This window comes from Podarcis cretensis (assembly GCF_951804945.1).
Source record: "Podarcis cretensis genome assembly, chromosome: 3".
In the NCBI taxonomy this organism is placed as follows: domain Eukaryota; kingdom Metazoa; phylum Chordata; class Lepidosauria; order Squamata; family Lacertidae; genus Podarcis; species Podarcis cretensis.
Genome location: NC_137172.1, coordinates 3,858,981 through 3,879,559, shown reverse-complemented (window position 1 = coordinate 3,879,559; position 20,579 = coordinate 3,858,981). Strand labels below are relative to the sequence as shown.

At 48.4% G+C, this 20,579-nt stretch overlaps 1 protein-coding gene across 3 annotated transcripts in view; it reads left to right on the top strand.

Moving 5' to 3' along the window:
* The window catches only part of LOC307211851 (uncharacterized protein), a 63,974-nt gene that overhangs the window by 19,796 nt on the left and 23,599 nt on the right, over nt 1–20,579 (top strand). The window contains exons 2-5 of one of the 3 annotated variants that reach the window (XM_079968958.1): nt 737–955; nt 8,881–9,048; nt 11,178–11,238; nt 15,377–15,440. In XM_079968958.1, the coding sequence (XP_079825084.1) occupies nt 8,909–9,048; nt 11,178–11,238; nt 15,377–15,440 (265 nt within the window). In that variant the 5' untranslated portion in view covers nt 737–955; nt 8,881–8,908. Of the gene's footprint in view, nt 1–322; nt 956–8,880; nt 9,049–11,177; nt 11,239–15,376; nt 15,445–20,579 lie in introns of those variants that run through there. The other 2 variants (XM_079968959.1, XM_079968957.1) reach the window with 2 other exon arrangements.

Sequence of the window (20,579 nt, the reverse complement as noted above, 5' to 3'; positions counted from 1 at the left end):
TTTTGTTTTTGCTTTTTTCCATTATGTGATGTCATTATGTTGACTGAATATAAAATTGTAAAATTTAAAATTTTTTTTTTTAAAAAAATGAATTTTGCAATGCAGCTCTCCTGCCGAGTAACATGCAACTTTTTCAAAAGGGCACTTGCTGGAGCAAAGTGTGCATAAAAATGCATATGTTAGTGAAACCAGCATGCACCGTATTGTTTATTTTTATCTACTTCGTAATATTTATATGCCTCTTGATTGCAAAAAAGCCCCCCCCAAACACTCAAAGCAGTTTATGAAAGAGATAAAATGATAAGGAAAAAGAACAGCAATAATTTAAAACTTTCCAAAATAACAGCCGACTAAAAGCAGATCAAAATCCGCACCAACTTTCTAAACATCCCAGCAGGCTTGTCGAAACACAAATGCTTTGAGGCAAAATTGCTTTGCCAAATGTGTGCAGCTGGGAGAAATTTGCACTAGAATGCTGACAAAGTTTCACGAGGAACTTGGAAATAAATAAATCACGAACTGGTGTGAAACTGAACTCAGGAAACAGAAAGTAAGAAATGAAGAGAAGCCGAAATTTGTCAGATCTGTCCATCCACCTTCAGTCCCGGGAGAGGGATTCCCTGCAGCAGCTCTTACTCCTTTATGACTTTCACCGGTTTCCTTTTGCAGACGGTGATTTTCGTTTCCTGGTAAGTCAGGACAAATTCCACCTGTGGCTCTTTTCACCTTTCTGCAGACAAGGCAGGTGGATCTTGGAGCGGCTCTGAGTAGATGCAACCAGGAAGTCGCAGCCGCCTTGCCTGGACAAGCAGCCAGCCAGCCGCCCACACTCCTGCTCAGAGTTTGTGCCAAGGAGCTCCGGAGCCCTTCTTTGCCCTGCCGAGAATGGGCCCTTTCCTGCGCTAGGGGGACGAGCAAAACACGTTAGCCTGGAGGACTCGGCTGCTTTCTCAAGGTGAGTGCTGCTGGCTGTCGTTTTCCACCTGCACGGAGGGAACAGAAAATTGGTTTTGGCTGGAATGAATGAGACAGAGCTGGCAAGCCCAGAGATTTGGCCTCTCCCTACAGATCTGGCTGGGTGGCGATGAAGAGACACTCTGTGCATGCCCAGGGCTGGTTTGTTTTCTTCCTCTCCTCCTCCTCCTCCTCCTCAGGGTGCTCTTTGCTGTCCTGTTTTTACATGGCGTGTTGTTCTGATAAGACAGGAACATCCCTGCTCTTCCTCCTTAGCTGATAAAATCATGGCTGTGTCTTCTGGCACATTCTCAATATTGTCGCTGCCTTGAACTGAGTCAGAGCGCTGCTCCATTGAGCTCAGTATTCTGAGACTGGCAACAGCGGCTCTCCAGGGTTTCAGGGTAACTGCCAGCCTTACCTGGATAACCCAGGGATCAGACAGGGACGTTCTCCATGCAAGGATGCTCTTTGTTGTTTAGTCGTGTCCGACTCTTCGTGGCCCCCTGAACCAGAGCACACCAGGCACTCCTGTCTTCCACGGCCTCCCCCAGTTTGGTCAAACTCATGCTGGTAGCTTCGAGAACACTGTCCCACCATCTCGTCATGTGTCGTCCCCTTCTCCTTGTGCCCTCCATCTTTCCCAACATCAGGGTCTTTTCCAGGGAGTCTTCTCTTCTCATGAGGTGGCCAAAGTCTTGGAGCCTCAGGTTCAGGATCTGTCCTTCCAGTGAGCACTCAGGGCTGATTTCCTTCAGAATGGAGAGGTTTGATCTTCTTGCAGTCCATGGGACTCTCAAGAGTCTCCTCCAGCCCCAGAATTCAAAAGCATCCATTCTTCGGCGATCAGCCTTCTTTATGGTCCACCCCCCACAAAAATGCCAGGGCTACTCTTGCAATAAGAACTCTCCCGTGGGAACAGATCAAAAGCCCATTGAGTCCGGCATCCTATTTCCTACATCAGCCAACGAGATGCCTCCACAATCTTGAGGTGCAGCTGTGAATTTGATAGTTTCACTTTTGCTTCTGATTCACCCAGGACCCAGCCTTTGACAAACATGGTGTTTCAGACAGCAATGACCATCAACCCCAAGCAGCAGATGGGTCTAAGCTCGTAGTCAGTGGCTCATCTTGTGGCAGGCAGTTCCACATGGTGTTTCCCCGCTTCCGCCAATTTTTAAAATTGATTTTACAAATTACAACAAAATTATTGCCGAATTAATGCAGGTTTTTTTTAGTGGCTTTGCACTCACCACTGACAATGTGTCCTTCGCTTCCGATGTTACCGCGTCAAATATTTTAAATTACAGTGGTGCCTCGCAAGACGAAAAGAATCCGTTCCGCGAGTCTCTTCGTCTAGCGGTTTTTTCGTCTTGCGAAGCAAGCCCATTGACGGCTTAGCGGATTAGCGCTATTAGCGGCTTAGCGGCTTTTAGCGGCTTAGAAAAAGGGGGGGGAAGGGAAAAAAACCCACAGGAACTCGCAAGACATTTTCATCTTGCGAAGCAAGCCCATAGGAAATTCGTTTTGCGAAGCACCTCCAAAACGGAAAACCCTTTCGTCTAGCGAGTTTTCCGTCTTGCGAGGCGTTCGTCTTGCGGGGAACCACTGTACCTCCAATTCCACATGTTCCCCATGTGTGACGTTTCTCACACTTAAATAGCATTCTGTCTTAGAAAGTGTTCAGTTATCCCAGTCCGACAGGTTGTCACTTTGCCATCTCAACCAGGGACATACGCCGCATATATGAATCTCAAGTACCTCTTGTGGCTGGCACCCTCGTCATATTGTTTTACATCATAGATAGCAACTGGGACAGAACTTCTTGGTGCAACGTTAAGGCAGATCTGGTCCAGATTTGGTGCTCACCTGGAGCAGAGAGACAGGTGGATAACATAGGGAGATGGAAGGGAGGCAGTCCTTGCTGGCTGCACAGCAATTTCTCTCCTGGCGCTGCGATTAGAGAAGCAAATTGCGCCTCGTCTAATTTCCACCTCTCTTTATTAATCCCTCCAAACCTGGTGGGCCGTGGGGGGAAAGGAGCACACTGAGAGCATCCAATAACATGTTAGTAAGATAATTTAATGTAATTTCCTGCCTCTCAGGCAAGGCTTGGCATTCCAACTGAGGCCTTGGAGCTGGGAAGAAGTCTTCGCCGTCAACCATCCCCAAATAAGAGGGGCAAAAGACACAGGTGGGCCCAGGGCTGTCTTAAGCATATGCGGCACCCGGGTGCAAAGATCTGCCTCGCTCACCTGGACTCAACTCTTGGGCCCCGGACTCTTGGCCTGGAGCCCCTGAGAGCCCAGGTGCCCCGCACCCCTAGTGGCTATGGATAAGACGGCCCTGGGTGGGCCTCTTTTCGGCTAGCAGTCGCTAAGGCCACCTCATTCTTTCATCTGCCCCATGTGTTCTGTCCACACAATAGGAGTATAGCATCTAGATCAAGGGAAGTAATAGTGCCACTGTATTCTGCTCTGGTCAGACCTCACCTGGAGTACTGTGTCCAGTTCTGGGCACCACAGTTCAAGAAGGACACTGACAAACTGGAACGTGTCCAGAGGAGGGCAACCAAAATGGTCAAAGGCCTGGAAACGATGCCCTATGAGGAACGGCTAAGGGAGCTGGGCATGTTTAGCCTGGAGAAGAGGAGGTTAAGGGGTGATATGATAGCCATGTTCAAATATATAAAAGGATGTCACATAGAGGAGGGAGAAAGGTTGTTTTCTGCTGCTCCAGAGAAGCGGACACGGAGCAATGGCTCCAAACTACAAGAAAGAAGATTCCACCTAAACATTAGGAAGAACTTCCTGACAGTAAGAGCTGTTTGACAGTGGAATTTGCTGCCAAGGAGTGTGGTGGAGTCTCCTTCTTTGGAGGTCTTTAAGCAGAGGCTTGACAACCATATGTCAGGAGTGCTCTGATGGTGTTTCCTGCTTGGCAGGGGGTTGGACTCGATGGCCCTTGTGGTCTCTTCCAACTCTATGATTCTATGATTCTATGAGCCAGTGTGGCCTAGTGGTTAGAGTGTTGAACAAGGACCTGGGAGATCGGGGTTCAAATCCTCTCTCAGCCACAAAGCTGAGTGGGTGAACTTGGGCCAGTCGCTCACTCTCAGCCTAACCTACCTCACAGGGCTGTTGTGGAAGGTGAGGTATAAACTTGGTAAATAAGTAAATAGAAAGGAAGATATCATAATGTTGTTGTCCAATCCATGGCACAACTGCACTTGGAATACTGTGTACAGTTGTAGTTGCTGCACCTAAAATACAACAACAACAACAACAACAACAACAACAACAACAACAACAACAACAACAACAACACTATTGTAGAGCAGGGAAAGGTTCAGGAGAGGGCACCTAAATGGCCAAAAGGATGGAGCAAGACCTCTAGTGGGAAAGGCGGCAGCATTTGGGGGGCTTTTTATTTCAGGAAAAAATGGTGCATAAAAGGAGGGACAAGATTAGTTTATAAAATTATGCACGGCCCAGAGAATGTGCATAAAGCTGGAATGTTGGAAGGTACAAGACAAAATAAAGGACTTTTTCATGGAGTGCAGAGTTAAACTGTGGAACTCCCTGCCACAGTGATGCCCACCAACCTAGATTGCTTTAGAAGAGGATTAGACAAATTCACGGAGGCGGAGAGGGCTCTCTGTGGTTACTGGTCAAAATGGTTATGGTCTCCCTCCACTGTTGGAACCTGAAAGCTGCTTGCTAGCAATTACAGGTGGGGAGAGCTCTGCTGTTTCACCCAAGTCATGCCTGCAGACTTCCCATGGGGACCTGGCTAGCTGCCGTGAGAACAGGATGCTGGACTAGAGAATCGGTCTCTTGTTATAATAATATAATAATTTATTATTTATACCCCGCCCATCTTTCTGGGTTCCCCCAGCCACTCTGGGCAGCTTCCAACACAGTATTAAAATACAGTAGTCTATTAAACATTAAAAGCCTCCCTAAACAGGGCTGCCTTCAGATGTCTTCTAAAAGTCTGGTAGTTGTTTTTCTCTTTGACATCTGGTGGGAGGGCGTTCCACAGGGCGGGTGCCACCACCGAGAAGGCCCTCTGCCTGGTTCCCTGTAACTTGGCTTCTTGCAGCGCTGGAACCGCCAGAAGGCCCTTGGAGCTGGACCTCAGTGTCCCGGTAGAACGATGGGGATGGAGACACTCCTTCAGGTATACTGGACCAAGGCCGTTTAGGGCTTTAAAGGTCAGCACCAACACTTTGAGTTGTGCTCGGAAACGTACTGGGAGCCAATGTAGGTCTTTCAAGACCGGTGTTATGTGGTCTCGGAGGCCGCCCCCAGTCACAAGTCTGGCTGCCGCATTCTGGATTGTTATGTCTTTATAGGGCGAAGCACAGATCGGAGGGATTTAACAAGAGTTGGAAGGGATTCTAAGATCCATCCAGTTGTTTCTCCTTGCAGGGTGAAGTTTGACATTCTGTAGGGAAGTACAGGGCCGCTTAATTTGTGACCCTTTGACTAATGGGCTTTTCCAACTCCTGGCAGCAGGGAGCTGTGGCCAATCCCGGATGCTGTCCCTGTGTGAGATGCGCAGCCATAATGCATTGACTGCGTGCACACATAGAGCCTTTTGCACCACTAAAAACACATAACATGTGACGTGGACCCAGGGAACAGAGCGAATTGCAGGGCAATCCTATTCATCATATGTGAATGTGAATCCTGATTAATTCTTTGCAGCTTACTCACAAGGGCAGCCTTAGTCAGCTTAGGAAACACTAATAATAATAATAATAATAATAATAATAATAATAATAATAGATTTTGTAAGGTAAAAGGGGAAAAATATTTACTTTCATTATCAATTTTTGTGTGTGTGTGTCTGTACATATGTGTGTTTTTGTATGGAATGTTTGGGAGGAAATAAGACGGTAAATAACAAACGAACTAAATATTGATGTATGTAATTTTTATTTCTCGGTTGTGTGTGGTGGTAGTGTGGTTGTGTTTTTTGTAACATGGAATCGTTCAATAAAAATTATACATATAAAAAAAGGAGGATCCCTGACAGATGGCCATCCAAGCTCTGCTTAAAAACCTCGCAGGAAGGAGAGCCCTCTGCTAATCCATCAGATTCCTCTCTTTCGCCTCTTCACCCTTTTCTTCGACACCTGCATTTGTTCACCAGCCAGCCAGAACTGGGAGGGACAATCAACAAGCCAAGGCTGCTCAGCTGCTGATCACACGTTGCTCCCTTGGCCTCACCCAAACCGGATCATCCTGTTTGTTGTTTGCAGGAGACGCCTCTTGGATGACTTCAAATACAGCCTCTTCTTCCTGGTGGGTCCCTGAGATGGACTCCTCTCAGTCCCAGGAGGAATAAAGGCCATCTCTTTCTGTGGGTTAAACCACAGAGCCTAGGACTTGCTGATCAGAAGGTCGGCGGTTTGAATCCCCACAACGGGGTGAGCTCCTGTTGTTCGGTCCCTGCTCCTGCCAACCTAGCAGTTCGAAAGCACGTCAAAGTGCAAGTAGATAAATAGGTACCGCTCCGGTGGGAAGGTAAACGGTGTTTCCGTGCACTGCTCTGGTTCGCCAGAAGCGGCTTAGTCATGCTGGCCACATGACCCGGAAGCTGTACGCCGGCTCCCTTGGCCAATAAAGCAAGATGAGCGCCGCAACCCCAGAGTCGGCCACGACTGGACCTAATGGTCAGGGGTCCCTTTACCTTTACCTTACCTCTCTTTTTTTAAAAGCAATCACAATCTCCCAAGAACGCCTGCTGGCCTTAACGCTTTGCATCTGTGCCTCCTCCTCCTCGCCTATGTTATTCCTCCAGCGCTCCTTTTCCTAATCTCCAGTCGTCTTTGAAGAAGCATGAGCAGGCAGCCAGGGCATTCATTCATCTTTTTCTTCCAGGGACATGTGTCAGGATCATAGGACGGACGGGCGGAGAGGGAGAGAGAAAGCGAGAGTGCCAAGGTCCCACTTGGACGTTGGCTCTCCAGCACTCATAGAGTCCTAGAATTGCAATTCCAATAATAATAATAATAATAATAATAATAATAATAATAATATATTATTTGTACCCTGCCCATCTGGCTGGGTTTCCCCAGCCACTCTGGGCGGCTTCCAACAAAGATTAAAAATACATCAAAATGTCATACATTAAAAACTTCCCTGAACAGGGCTGCCTTCAGGTGTCTTCTAAATGTCAAGTAGTTGTTTATCTCTTTGACATCTGATGGGAGGGCGTTCCACAGGGCAGGCGCCACCACCGAGAAGGCCCTCTGCCTGGCCCCCTGTAACCTCACTGCTCACAATGACGGAACCGCCAGAAGGCCCTCGGATCTGGACCTCAACATCCGGGCAGAACGATTGGGGTGGAGATGCTCCTTCAGGTATACTGGGCCAAGGCCGTTTAGGGCTTTAAAGGTCAGCACCAACACTTTGAATTGTGCTCGGAAACGTACTGGGAGCCAATGTAGGTCTTTCAAGACCGGTGTTATGTGGTCTTGGCGGCCACTCCCAGTCACCAGCCTAGCTGCCACATTCTGGATTAGTTGTAGTTTCCGGGTCACCTTCAACACGCCCAGTTTATAGGTCCCACTTGGACACTGGCTCTCCACCCGTCATAGAATCCTAGAATTGCAATTCCAAGGCTGCTGTGGCTGACATCTTTGAACCATCCGGTTCCTGCGTCAACAAGGATGCTGTTAGATTCCTTTTGAAAGTCAATAAACTGGGACACAGAAGCACCACACTCACCCCTGCTGTATTCAAACCTTTTAGCTGCAGATGCCTTTGACGGAATGGGGTTCTCCACCACTGAGCCATTATGGGCCAGCAGACAGCCAGTAGGGTTTTGAGTGCTGGGCTGTGAAAAGGAAGAGACAGGGTCTCACTTGATCCTGAAGCCCCCTGGATCTTGGGGGCCAGTCCCAACGCCTCTCAGCCTAACCAACCAACCTCGTAGGGTTGTTGTGCGGATCAAATGAGGAGGGGAAGAACCATGTCTGCTGCCTTGCGCTCATTGGAGAAAAAGTTGGCACGTCGATTCAAATAAAATAAAGTTTGCACAGATTTAAAGCCTTCTGTTGGTTGGCCTGTGCTTTATAGAACACCCTCCCACCAGGTGTCAAAGAGAAAAACAACTACAGCGATACCTCGGGTTACAGATGCCTCAGGTTACAGGCTCCGCTAACCCAGAAATAGTACCTCGGGTTAAGAACTTTGCTTCAGGGTGAGAACAGAATTTGTGCGGCGGCAGCGGGAGGCCCCATAAGCTAAAGTGGTGCTTCAGGTTAAGAACAGTTTCAGGTTAAGCACGGACCTCCAGAACGAATTAAGTTCTTAACCTGAGGTACCAGACTTTTAGAAGACATCTGAAGGCATCCCTGTTTAGGGAAACTTTTAATGTTTAATAGACTATTGTATTTTAATATTCTGTTGGAAGCCGCCCAGAGTGGCTGGGGAAACCTAGCCAGATGGGCGAGGTATAAATAATAATAAATAATAACAATTATTATTATTATTATTATTATTATTATTATTATTATTATTACAGCCATTATATTCCTGCCTATTGATATGTAGCAACTGCCTTTAGCTGTTCTCTTTGCGGAGAACAGCATTCTTGTTCAGATCCTTAGAAAGCTGGTGTGGTTTTAATCTGTTTTAGCATTTTAACTTTTTATGTTTCAGAGTATGCTTCTAAACCTTTCTTGTGATACAATACAATAGTCTTTATTGTCATTGTGCCATACAGAACAACGAAATTGAAAACTTCTGCATCAGACATTCAAAAACCATATATATTTTTTGTAAACCTTGAGGGGTTTTTGTTTGCTTGTTTGCTTGTTGGCTTGCTTTTTGTTTTTTTTGCAGCCAAGCGGTATATAAATTTTATCAAACAGATGAAAGAAACCAATCGTCCCTCTCTTTCCCCTCTCAGTTTCGCTTTCCCCCTTTCCTGTGAGTGTATGGCTCCTCCGCTGGAAGAGAAGACAGAGACTGCAACCTCTCCCAGGCCCCCGCCTGCCCCCCATGTGTGGGGCTTGGGGGCTCTGGCTTCCGTTGCCCCTCTCATCTTGCTGCTGCTGCTCTGCTTTCCCTTCAAAAGGTAGGTGGCAGACTTGGGGAGTCACAGTGGGGCTGTGTTCAGGGTCCGGGGACACTCAGAGAGGCGAATCTGGACACGGGGGGGGGGGGGGTTGTCGCCAGTGGTGTAGCGTGGGGGGTGCAGGGGGGGCCGGTCGCACCGGTCGCAACATCTGGAGGTTAGGGTTAGGGGGTGCAAATCCACGGGTTAGGGGGCGCAAATTACTTGCCTTGCCCCGGGTGCTGACAACCCACGCTACGCCACTGGTTGTCGCTCCAGGCGGGTGTGTCCTGCAACAGAAAGCATGTCATTGATGCAGTAATAGTGGATTCGTTATGGATTTGTAATAATAATAATAATAATAATAATAATAATAATAATAATAATAATTTATATCCCGCCCTCCCCAGCCGAAGCCGGGCTCAGAGCGGCTAAGAACAGTAAAAATAACACAGTTTACATAAAATCACAATCAATTAATTGAAATACATTCTAAAATCAATTCATTCTAAAATCAGTTCAGAGTCAAATTCATGGCAACCATTGGGCTAGAGTTCTGTGAGGATTACCAAAGGAGGGGGTCAGGCTGTGCCCTGGCCAAAGGCCTGTTGGAACAGCTCTGTCTTGCAGGCCCTGTGGAAAGATGTCAAGTCCCGCAGGACCCTAGTCTCTTGTGACAGAGCGTTCCACCAGCTCGGGGCCACAGCCGAAAAAGCCCTGGCTCTAGTTGAGGCCAGCCTAACCTCCCTGTGGCCTGGGACCTCCAAGATGTTTTTGTTTGAAGACCGTAAGGTCCTCCTTGGGACATACCAGGAGAGGCGGTCCCGTAGGTAGACAGTATAGGGTTTTAAAGGTTAAAACCAGCACCTTAAACCTGATCCTGTACTCCACCGGGAGCCAGCGCAGCTGGTATAGCACCGGGTGAATGTGATCCCGCGGCGAGGACCCCGTAAGGCATTCTGCACCCGCTGGAGTTTCTGGGTCAGTCTCAAGGGCAGCCCCAAGTAGAGCGAGTTACAATAATCTAGTCTGGAGGTGACCGTCGCGTGGATCACAGTGGCTAGGTCAGGGCGAGAGAGGTAAGGAGCCAACTGCTTAGCTTGGCGGAGATGAAAAAATGCCGCCTTTGTTATAGCTGCAATCTGGACCATCTGCACGTCATTCTGGTTTAATAGTTGTTCAATGGTGCCTCCCCAGTGTTAACACATTCTTGCCACAACAAAGGCAAGATAAGAAGAGGTACAGCATTTCAGCAGGAATCCACAGGGCACGCTTTGACTGGAAACAAAGCAAAGTCCAAACTTCGAGGGGTTAACTACAGTCCCCAGTTACAGGTTTTAAATGTGCATTGGATGGGATGATGGGATTTAAATGTATAGTGTAGATCACAGAATCATAGAATTGTAGGAAAGTAGCCCATCTAGGTCAGGGTTTCCCAAACGTGGGTCTTCAGCTGTTATTCGGCTATGATTCCCTTCATCCCTTGCCACTGGTCCTGCCAGCTAGGGATGATGGGAGTTGTAGTCCAACAATAGCTGGAGACTCAGGTTTGGGAAGCTCTGATCTGGGCTAACCTCCTGCAATGTGGGAAAGTATCAACTAAAGCAGCGGTTCTCAACCTGTGGGTCCCCAGATGTTGTTGGATTACAACTCCCATCATCCCTGAGCACTGGCCTTGCTAGCTAGGGGTGATGGGAATTGTAGTTCAACAACATCTGGGGACCCACAGGTTGAGAAAGGCTTAACTAAAGGATCCAAGACAGATGGCCATCCAGTCTCTGCTTAAAAACCTCTGCAGCTCCTTCAACCGTTCCTCATCAGGCGTGGTTTTCAGACCCTTGATCTCCCTCCTCTGCACACATTCAATATCCTTCTTAAACTGGGGTTCCCAGAACTGGACGCAGAACTAACCTGGGGTCTGACAAAATTTGCGGCTTTTGCTGCCTTCTTGAGTGAAGTTTCCAGTGAATTTGTATGGGCAACTTGGCCACTTACCCAGATGCTGGATAGCCCAAGAGACTTCCTGAGTCGTGCTTTGATTTCAGGGCCTCAGGGTCTGAACCATGTTTTCGATGGCATCGCAAGGAGCATGCGGTAAATCTCTTGACTCAAAAGCCGAGCAAATGTCTCTCTCTCTCTCTCTGTTGCAGGAAAAAACGGCAATTATCAACCCGAACTTTTAAGAGGGACCCATCAGATCTCATCAGCGTGGTGAGTCCTTCCACTGTCTGTCTATAGGGGAGGTTTGGAAACGCCAGCCAGATGCTGTCCACATCCTAAGGCAGCCTTTGCCAACCTGGCACCCTTCAGAAGTTCTGAGCTAGAACTCCCACCAGCCCTAGGCAGTAGCGCTTTGACCGTTTCCTTCCTCGTGATGCTTGCGGCTGATTGGAGATTTGGCCCCAAAATATTTGGAGGGTGCCATGTTGGGAAAGCATGGGGAGTCAGCTGGCATTTGTGACCAGCATGGCGGCAAGACTCTGAGCCCCCCCCCCCCAGCAGTTATGCCTTTGATATCTTAAATCCAACACCGGGGGGGGGGGGGTCTCCAGAATTTCAAGGCACATGTGGTTTCCGAGCACAATTCAAAGTGTTGCTGCTGACCTTTAAAGCCCTAAATGGCCTCGGTCCAGTATACCTGAAGGAGCGTCTCCACCCCCATCGTTCTGCCCAGAAACTGAGGTCCAGCTCCGAGGGCCTTCTGGCGGTTCCCTCACTGCGAGAAGCCAAGTTACAGGGAAGCAGGCAGAGGGCCTTCTCAGTAGTGGCACCCGCCCTGTGGAACTCCCTCCCAGCAGATGTCAAAGAGAAGAATAACTACCAGACTTTTAGAAGACATCTGAAGGCAGCCCTGTTTAGGGAAGCTTTTAATGTTTGATGTATTACAGTATTTTGATATTTTGTTGGAAGCCGCCCAGAGTGGCTGGGGAAGCCCGGCCAGATGGGCGGGGTATGTATAAACAAACAAACAAACAAACAAACAAACAAACAAACAAACAAACAAATAAATAAATAAAATATTTGAGTGAATACCATGGATGTCAACCCTCCTGGTCACATTTCTCTCTCGCCTCTCCCCCTCCCCCCCCCAATCTCTCCTCCACCCACACAACTTGGAGATCTTATCATTTTATTCTACGGTCATACCTTGGTTCTCGATCGGAATCTGTTCCAGAAGTCAGTTCGACTTCTGAAAACGTTCAAAAACCAAGGCGCAGCTTTCGATTGGCTGCAGCCATTTTCTACATTCAGTTGGAAGCCGTGGAAGCCGAGTCAGACATTTGGCTTCCGAAAAACATTCGCAAACCGGGAGCCAAAACGTTCGAGTCACAAGCTGTTTGAGAACCAAGGTACGACTGTATTTGTTTGAGTCATCCATTTAGAAGTTTTATTCCTTTTTAAGAAAGCACATAAAAGTTGCAGTCCTCAAGGCACCCAGGTTCCAAGGTGCACAGGGCTTCAAAAGTCAGAACCAGCATCCTGACATTTTGCTTAGAGACAGGCTAGCAGACCTGTTTTCTTTTTCTCTTCGGGTCTCTTCTCCTCTAGGGTGCTGCTGTGCATTTGAGTTGTTTGGTACTCCTGCGCTGTCTCTTAATCAGTTTTTTAAGCTGCCTGTGAGCTTTGGAGGAGTCGGGAACACAAAACAAATAAGAATGTGTGCCTTTCTGCTGCTCCTTTGATAACCTGGACAGGTAAATCATTAACTCTTAGAGTCAACCTAGACGCTGCACAAGGCTTGCAATCTGTGACCTTAACTACAGTATTTTAAAAACACCAATTGCCAGTGGTGTTGGGTCTGTGTGTGTGTGTGTGTGTAACCCTAGCATGCAGTTAGGGGACTTTAACTATTAGGGCCGCCCCCCACTGGGGTCCCAGTTCAGACACAGGTCTATTTATTCTGGCAGTTTTCATACTGGAAAAAGAGAAGTCCACTTAATGGAAACTTCCTCCTTAGCCAATTTGCCAGCATTAAGGCCTTAAGTGTACAGGTGTGTGTGTGTGTGTGTGTGTGTGTGTGTGTATGTAAAGTAAAGGTACCCCTGCCTGTACGGGCCAGTCTTGACAGACTCTAGGGTTGTGCGCTCATCTCACTCTAGAGGCCGGGAGCCAGCGCTGTCCGCAGACACTTCCGGGTCACATGGCCAGCGTGATGAAGCTGCTCTGGCGAACCGGCACCAGGGCAGCACACGGAAACGCCGTTTACCTTCCCGCTATAAAGCAGTACCTATTTATCTACTTGCACTTAAGGGTGCTTTCGAACTGCTAGGTGGGCAGGAGCTGGGACCGAACGACGGGAGCTCACCCCGCCGCGGGGATTCGAACCACCGACCATGCGATCAGCAAGCCCTAGGCGCTGAGGTTTTACCCACAGCGCCACCCGCTATATATATATATACAGCCTTAACCTAGATGGTGAAAGTGCAGCACATTCACATCCCAAGAAGGTCTTGTTGCTTCCACTGCTGCAGCCTCCAGTTCCAAGAGACCCCAAACATTACGTCTGCAGCGCAGCAGCTGGACTGATAACTGGGAGCGGCTGCCGAGACCACATAACACCGGTCTTGAAAGACCTACATTGGCTCCCAGTACGTTTCCGAGCACAATTCAAAGTGTTGGTGCTGACCTTTAAAGCCCTAAACAGCCTCAGTCCTGTATACCTGAAGAAGCGTCTCCACCCCCATCGTTCAGCCCGGACACTGAGGTCCAGCACTGAGGGCCTTCTGGTGGTTCCCTCCCGGTGAGAAGCCAAGTTACAGGGAACCAGGCAGAGGGTCTTCTTGGCACAACTAAACGACTAAACAACTCAACAACAACAACAGTTTGTCCAACTATGTTCTCCACCCTGCACTCAAGGCCTGGAAAAAGTTTGGGAACCACGGATCTAACTCATTATTCTCTATTCCAGAGGGTTCTTAACCTGTGGTCCATGGGCCCCCCGGCATTCCATGCATGGGCTTCAGGGGGTCCTTGAAGGAAATCAATCCCCAGTGCATTAAAAATAAATTGCGTCCAACATTTGTGTGTGCATGTGGTTTGTGCACACTTTTTTCCACGGAGGGGCTCTGCAGCCTCCATCGCATCCTCAAAGGGGTCTGTGACCCCAAAAAGGTTAAGAGTTACTGGTCTGCTCTGGCTGGCAGCAGATCGTATTGGGTTCGAAACATGGTGTGTTGTCCCACATATCGGTCATCGAACCTGGGACTTTCTATATGCAAAGCAGATGCTCTTGCTGTGAGTCCCGTTCCAAAGGCATTAGGAGGCAACATTCTTCTCCCAGTGGTAAATGGGTCGGCTCCTCTGGTTCCTCCGTTCCTCAGAAAGGCATGTTGAAGCTGGCGTTTGCCACTAAGTGGCAGCATATACTCAGCTCTGTGGTTTACCGTTCCTTTTGCTTGTGATTAAGAACAGGACAGGCTAGAGCAGCCAGATGCCTTTAAAATACACGCATACCGAGCCCAAAATGCATATAGGAAACTTAGAAGTTTGTGCAGGAGTCGCTGTCTGTGGGTGGCACCCAGTTGCATACTGCCAAATGCAGCTTGCAGAGTTCAGTTTGGACCTGGGCTTTTGCACAAAGAACCCACTTTCCCCAAAGCTTTTTTGTGCACTAGAAAGAGTAAGATAACAACTGCTTGGCGTGAAGCCTTGCAATCATGTACAATCATAGAATTGTAGTGCTGGAAGGGACCCCGGGGGTCAAAAGTGCAAACAAACCAGGGCACCAGAGTGGCAAAGGATCAGATGCGGTGTGTTTTCCAGGAAGTAACAGAGCAAGAAATGTACCCATCTCATTTTTAGGGGTCCGTCTCTTCTCATGGCGCAAAGCTATCCCACTCCACAAACATCTAAAGAGCCAATCGCCTCCAGTTCCAAGAGACCCCAAACATTACGTCTGCATGGTGATAAGTGGTGATAAGTGAATATTTGGTTAACAGCACAGCTTAAATGAAGGCTGGGCAGTCTGATTTAGGGAACAACTCGCTTTCTCCTGGCAAATTTGGGCTCCAGGCTCATTACCCCCTCAGCCTCTTCCTTTTGCACCAGAAGGAGAAGGCAAGCACCCCTGAAATGGCCCTGGGAGCAGCTGCTGCACTTTGCAGCTCCAGTTCTGACTGAGCATCCTTTGTTTTTCTGCTCCAGAACTTCCCCCACAAAAAGCTGCTCTTTAAAGCTGAATTAGAGCAAACAGCAGTCCAAGGAAAACTCTTTCTGCCATGAAGAAAGCCCAGGTGTATTTTGTCTGGATGCAGCCACAGGAGACCTGCTTTCAGCAGGATGCCAAGGCCCAAAGGTGTCACCTTATCCTTCAACTTTTTAAATTTTTCTTTCATTCCTTCTTACGCAGACGAGACTGGAAGACCGGCTGAGGCCAGCTGAGAAGACCTTTGAAGATGGAGAGTTGCACAACAGTAAGTGGGCAGTAGGAGAGGGGATTTCTCCATGCTTGAAATGTGCCGTTTATAAGAGTGACATGTTAGCATGTTGTCTTTCTGCAATAGATTCCAAGTATATCAAGTAAAGCAATACAGTGGAACCTTGGTTCTCGAACTTAATCCATTCTGGAAGTCTGTTCAACTCACAAAACGTTCGAAAACCAAGGCACGGCTTCCGATTGGTGCAGGCGCCCTGGAAACAATAGCCTACAGCCACATTGGATGTTCGGCTTCTGAAAAAAAACTTTCAAAAACTGGGACACTTACTTCCAGGTTTTCGGAGATCGGGAGCCGATTTGTTCATCAACTAAGCCGCTCGAGAACCAAGGTTCCACTGTATTCAACAATCCATTGGAATATAATAGTACAGTAAACAGTACAATTACATATCTTCAAATAATAAATAGTTTGCACTTAGCAATTACAACAATTACTAAACTGTAATCAATAAAAATAATGGTAAGTCACAATGTATAAAACCACAAAACCACGTGACAGGATCAAATTGAGAAACAAAGACACACACTATATATATATATATATATATATATATATATATATATATATATATATATCCCTGAACTCCTCTTTTCTCTCCCGGCTGCTTCTTGTTGTTGTTGTTTAGTTGTTTAGTCGTGTCCGCCTCTTCGTGACCCCCTGGACCAGAGCACGCCAGGCACTCCTGTCTTCCACTGCCTCCCGCAGTTTGGTCAAACTCACGCTGGTAGCTTCGAGAACACTGTCCCACCATCTCATCCTCTGTCGTCCCCTTCTCCTTGTGCCCTCCATCTTTCCCAACATCAGGGTCTTTTCCAGGGAGTCTTCTCTTCTCATGAGGCGGCCAAAGTCTTGGAGCCTCAGGTTCAGGATCGGTCCTTCCAGTGAGCACTCAGGGCTGATTTCCTTCAGAATGGAGAGGTTTGATCTTCTTGCAGTCCATGGGACTCTCAAGAGTCTCCTCCAGCACCAGAATTCAAAAGCATCCATTCTTCGGCGATCAGCCTTCTTGATGGTCCACCTCTCACTTCCATACATCACTACTGGGAAAACCATAGTTTTAACTATATGGACCTTTGTCAGCAAGGTGATGTCTCTGCTTTTTAAGATGCTGTCTAGATTTAGTCATTGCTTTTCTCCCAAGAAGGTAGTGTGGTTAGCCGTACTCATAGAACGGTAGAGTTGGAAGGGACCCTGACCATCATCTAGTCTAGGCACGTCCAACTCCAAAGAGACTGCGATCTGCCTTCTACTGCTTCTAGTGAGAGCCAGTGTGGTGTAGTGGTTAAGAGCGGTGGACTCGTAATCTGGCGAACTGGGTTCGCTTCCCTGGTCCTCCACACGCAGCTGCTGGGTGACCTTGGGCTAGTCACACGTCTCTGAAGTCTCTCAGCCCCACTCACCTCACAGAGTGTTTGTTGTGGGGGAGGAAGGGAAAGGAGAATGTTAGCCGCTTTGAGACTCCTTCGGGTAGTGATAAAGCGGGATATCAAATCCAAACTCTTCTTCTTCTCTTCTTCTCTCAAAGTCATGGTCTGGGAAAGGCTCCTAGGGCTGGAGGTTGGCGCAAGACAGGTGGGGAAAGCCTCTCTCATCCGCAGGAGCGTGAGAAAGTGTTTTGCTCGACCCCCTCCCCAGCCTGTCCCTCCACACCTTTGGCCGGGAACTCAGGGCAGCCGGCAGCAAAGGGGAAAGCTCTCTTTCCTGTTGGAACAATAGCCTCCCATTTGCAAATAGCTCGAGGCTTTGCAGGCAAAGGGTGTGCCTGTTTCTGCACACACATGCGCTTCCCTTCCAGTCCTGGAGTCGGTGTCTGAGGCAGCGGCTTCTCAGCTTTTGGAAAGTGAAAGCTCTTTCGGTTCAGCCTCCAGACTCCTTTGCTTCGCCTACGGTTACGGGGAGAAAACAAAGGCCTCTGCTTCAATGCTCCCAATAGCTCAGATAATATTCTTTGCTGCGTACTGACAGCAAACGCACCAGGGTGTTCCATATCACAAGTCTCAATGGCAGAGGGCAGATTTCCCCACAGATTTGCTCCGCTTATAGAGCCTAATCAGGGCATTTCCTGTTTAAACCCGATATAGATAATGTTTGCTGAACCTGAGCTCTCAACTGAAACTCAATGTAGACTCTTTTAGGTGAACTTTGCTAAACCTGAGCTGCTGTGCCGCCTTCTATTTGACCAGGCAGCTCAGGTTTTGTAAGACTTCATGGTTTCAGCAAGGCTGCAGTTTTCAGCAGACTTACTTGTCCAGTGCAACTCAGCGGGACTCTCTGAGTAAACATGCAAAGGGGCCGTATTGTAAGAGGCTAAGGGCTTATCGCCACTTCCTCTTCTTCCACTGCTCAAAAGTGTGCAGTCGGAGCAAATGGCAATCCAGGTTTTCTCTGGATTGATGTTTGCTCCGATTTAGCACTGAAGAGCAGGCTTTCCCTGGGAACAGGAACAGGGCAAGGGGGAAACCACTCGTGCCCTAATTTGGATAGTGGTTTGCTTTGACTTAGCATAGGGTTAGTCAAATGGGTCAGTTCTGGTTTCTCTCATAGTTCCAGTCTTCATTTCCATATCAGTTCACTAAAAAAAAAAAAAAATCCTCATGCAAACTACTAGCATTTTAGTGTGAATTTTTCCAAAATACATATTCCCCCCCAATTTCCCCCCAAAAGCAATTTCCTGCAGTACAGGGCCATCTTTACCTATGGGAGCAAGGGCGCTGAATTCTGGAAGGCGCCAAATGTATACCTACTGTATACCAGTCCCTCTCGATCGGCGGCAGTGAAAAGCAATGGAGTGGAAGCCCCTCTCCCCCCGTCTCTCTGTTAGTCCGTAGCGTCAAATATTCCCGACGAGTCAGGAGACAAAAGCAATTATCCCCGCTGCGTTATAGGTGAGCGATTCCCTCCTCAAAAAAGCTCAACAACTTTTTTGAGTTTGCCCCCTAAAAAAGGCCAACAACTTTGGGGGTGCTGGGCGGATCTTTGCACCCTGGCAGTGCATATGCTAAAGACGGCCCTGCTGCATTATAGTACATTTGTGTGTTTTTTCCCCAACATGGGTCTTTTCGTGTGTATTCTCACCAACATGGGTCGTTCAATCTACACTTCACCCCAGGATATGCCGTTCTCGGGTGGCGCTGTGGGTTAAACCGCAGAGCCTAGGACTTGCCGATCAGAAGGTTGACGGTTCGAATCCCTGTGATGGGGTGAGCTCCCGTTGCTCGGTCGCTGCTCCTGCCAACCTACCAGTTCAAAAGCATGTCAAAGTGCAAGTAGATAAATAGGTACTGTTCCGGTGGGAAGGTAAACGGCATTTCCGTGTGCTGCTCTGGTTTCGCCAGAAGCGGCTTAGTCATGCTGGCCACATGACCCGGAAGCTGTACGCCAGCTCCCTCAGCCAGTAAAGCGAGATGAACACCACAACCCCAGAGTCGGCCACGACTGGACCTAATGGTCAGGGGTCCCTTTACCTTTACCTTTGTACATCACTTAGCCGGAGAACTGCATTGCAAGATTTAGAGAAGTCTGCTTTTCAAAGGGTGCCTGTGTTTTTGGTCTGCTTTTTATTTTGGAAATAGCAAATTGGGTTGGTTCCCTTTTAAGTGAGAACAGAACCCAATTCCCTCCACCCCTCATCCCTAACCTAACAAATCCCTTCAGCAAAGCTCCTCTGCTAAATACCCCTTCACACACCTATTTTTATTTAGTCAATTTCTTATCCTGCCTTCTAAAGTGAACGTTATTTCTTCCAAGGTGGCAAGCACGTTTTTTTAAAAAAACAAGGCCAAATTAAATGCAGAAGAACTGCAGAAACAAAACAGAACTGTAAAGGTCACGAGAACAATAAAAACAGCAATAAACCCATAAAACACTGAAAGCAGCCGGCAAATGAAAGCATCCAGCCTTTGAAAGCCACAGCCAAATAAATCTGTTTCAATGTGGTGCCTGAAATTTGTAGGGGGGGGCCATGTGCAAGGGGGGCATTTTTTTAAGAAGCAGAGAACCAGCACTGAGAAAGCCCAGTTTTCTGTCTCCACCTGCCAAATCCCACGGAGATGGGAGGCAGGGAACCCTAAGAACGACTTCCTCGGATGACCTTAATGCCCGGGGCATCTCAGGCGGAAGCGAGCAATTCTTGGCTACTTCCAGGCAGCTGACCAGCTCACGCAAAACTTGCACAGGGGTTAAACGGTGTCATTCACTTACAGAGCATTCCTCTTGTTACACACACCACTGCAAGCTAGTGGCTGTTATCCTTTCCAGCACCATTTCCCATCGCTGTTCTTACCAGACTTTTTGCGCTTCGGGAAGCGGCGGAGTGACTGCGCTACCTTGGAAACGGGGGACCTCTCCTTCCTTGGAAGTTTTTAAGCAGAGGTTTTTTTTGGGGAGGGGGGGCACCCTCCTGCCAAAGATGGTTTAGCTGTGATTCCTCAGCGGCTTTTGATACCATCGATCATAACATCCTTCTGCACCGTCTAGAGGGGCTGGGAGCTGGGGGCACTGTCATACAGTGGTTCCGCTCCTTCCTCCTGGGCCATCTCCAGAAAGTGGTGGGGGGGGATGAGTGTTCAGACCCCTGGGCCCTCACTTGTGGGGTGCCTCAGGGTTCCGTCCTCTCCCCCATGCTTTTCAACATCTACATGCAGCCGCTGGGAGAGATCATCAGGGGGTTTGGGCTGGGTGTCCATCAGTATGCGGATGATACCCAGCTCTACCTCTCTTTCAAATCAGAACCAGTGAAGGCGGTGAAGGTCCTGTGTGAGTGTCTGGAGGCGGTTGGAGGATGGATGGCGGCTAACAAGACAAGACAGAAGTACTGTTTGTGGGGGGACAGGAGGTGGGCGGGTGTGGGGGACTCCCTGGTCCTGAATGGGGTAACCGTGCCTCTGAAGGACCAGGTGTGCAGCCTGGGAGTCATTCTGGACTCACAGCTGTCCATGGAGGCGCAGGTTAATTCTGTGTCCAGGGCAGCTGTTTATCAGCTCCATCTGGAACACAGGCTGAGACCCTTCCTGCCCGCAGACTGTCTCGCCAGAGTGGTGCATGCTCTAGTTATCTGCAATGCGCTCTATGTGGGGCTACCTTTGAAGGTGACCCGGAAACTGCAATTAAGCCAGA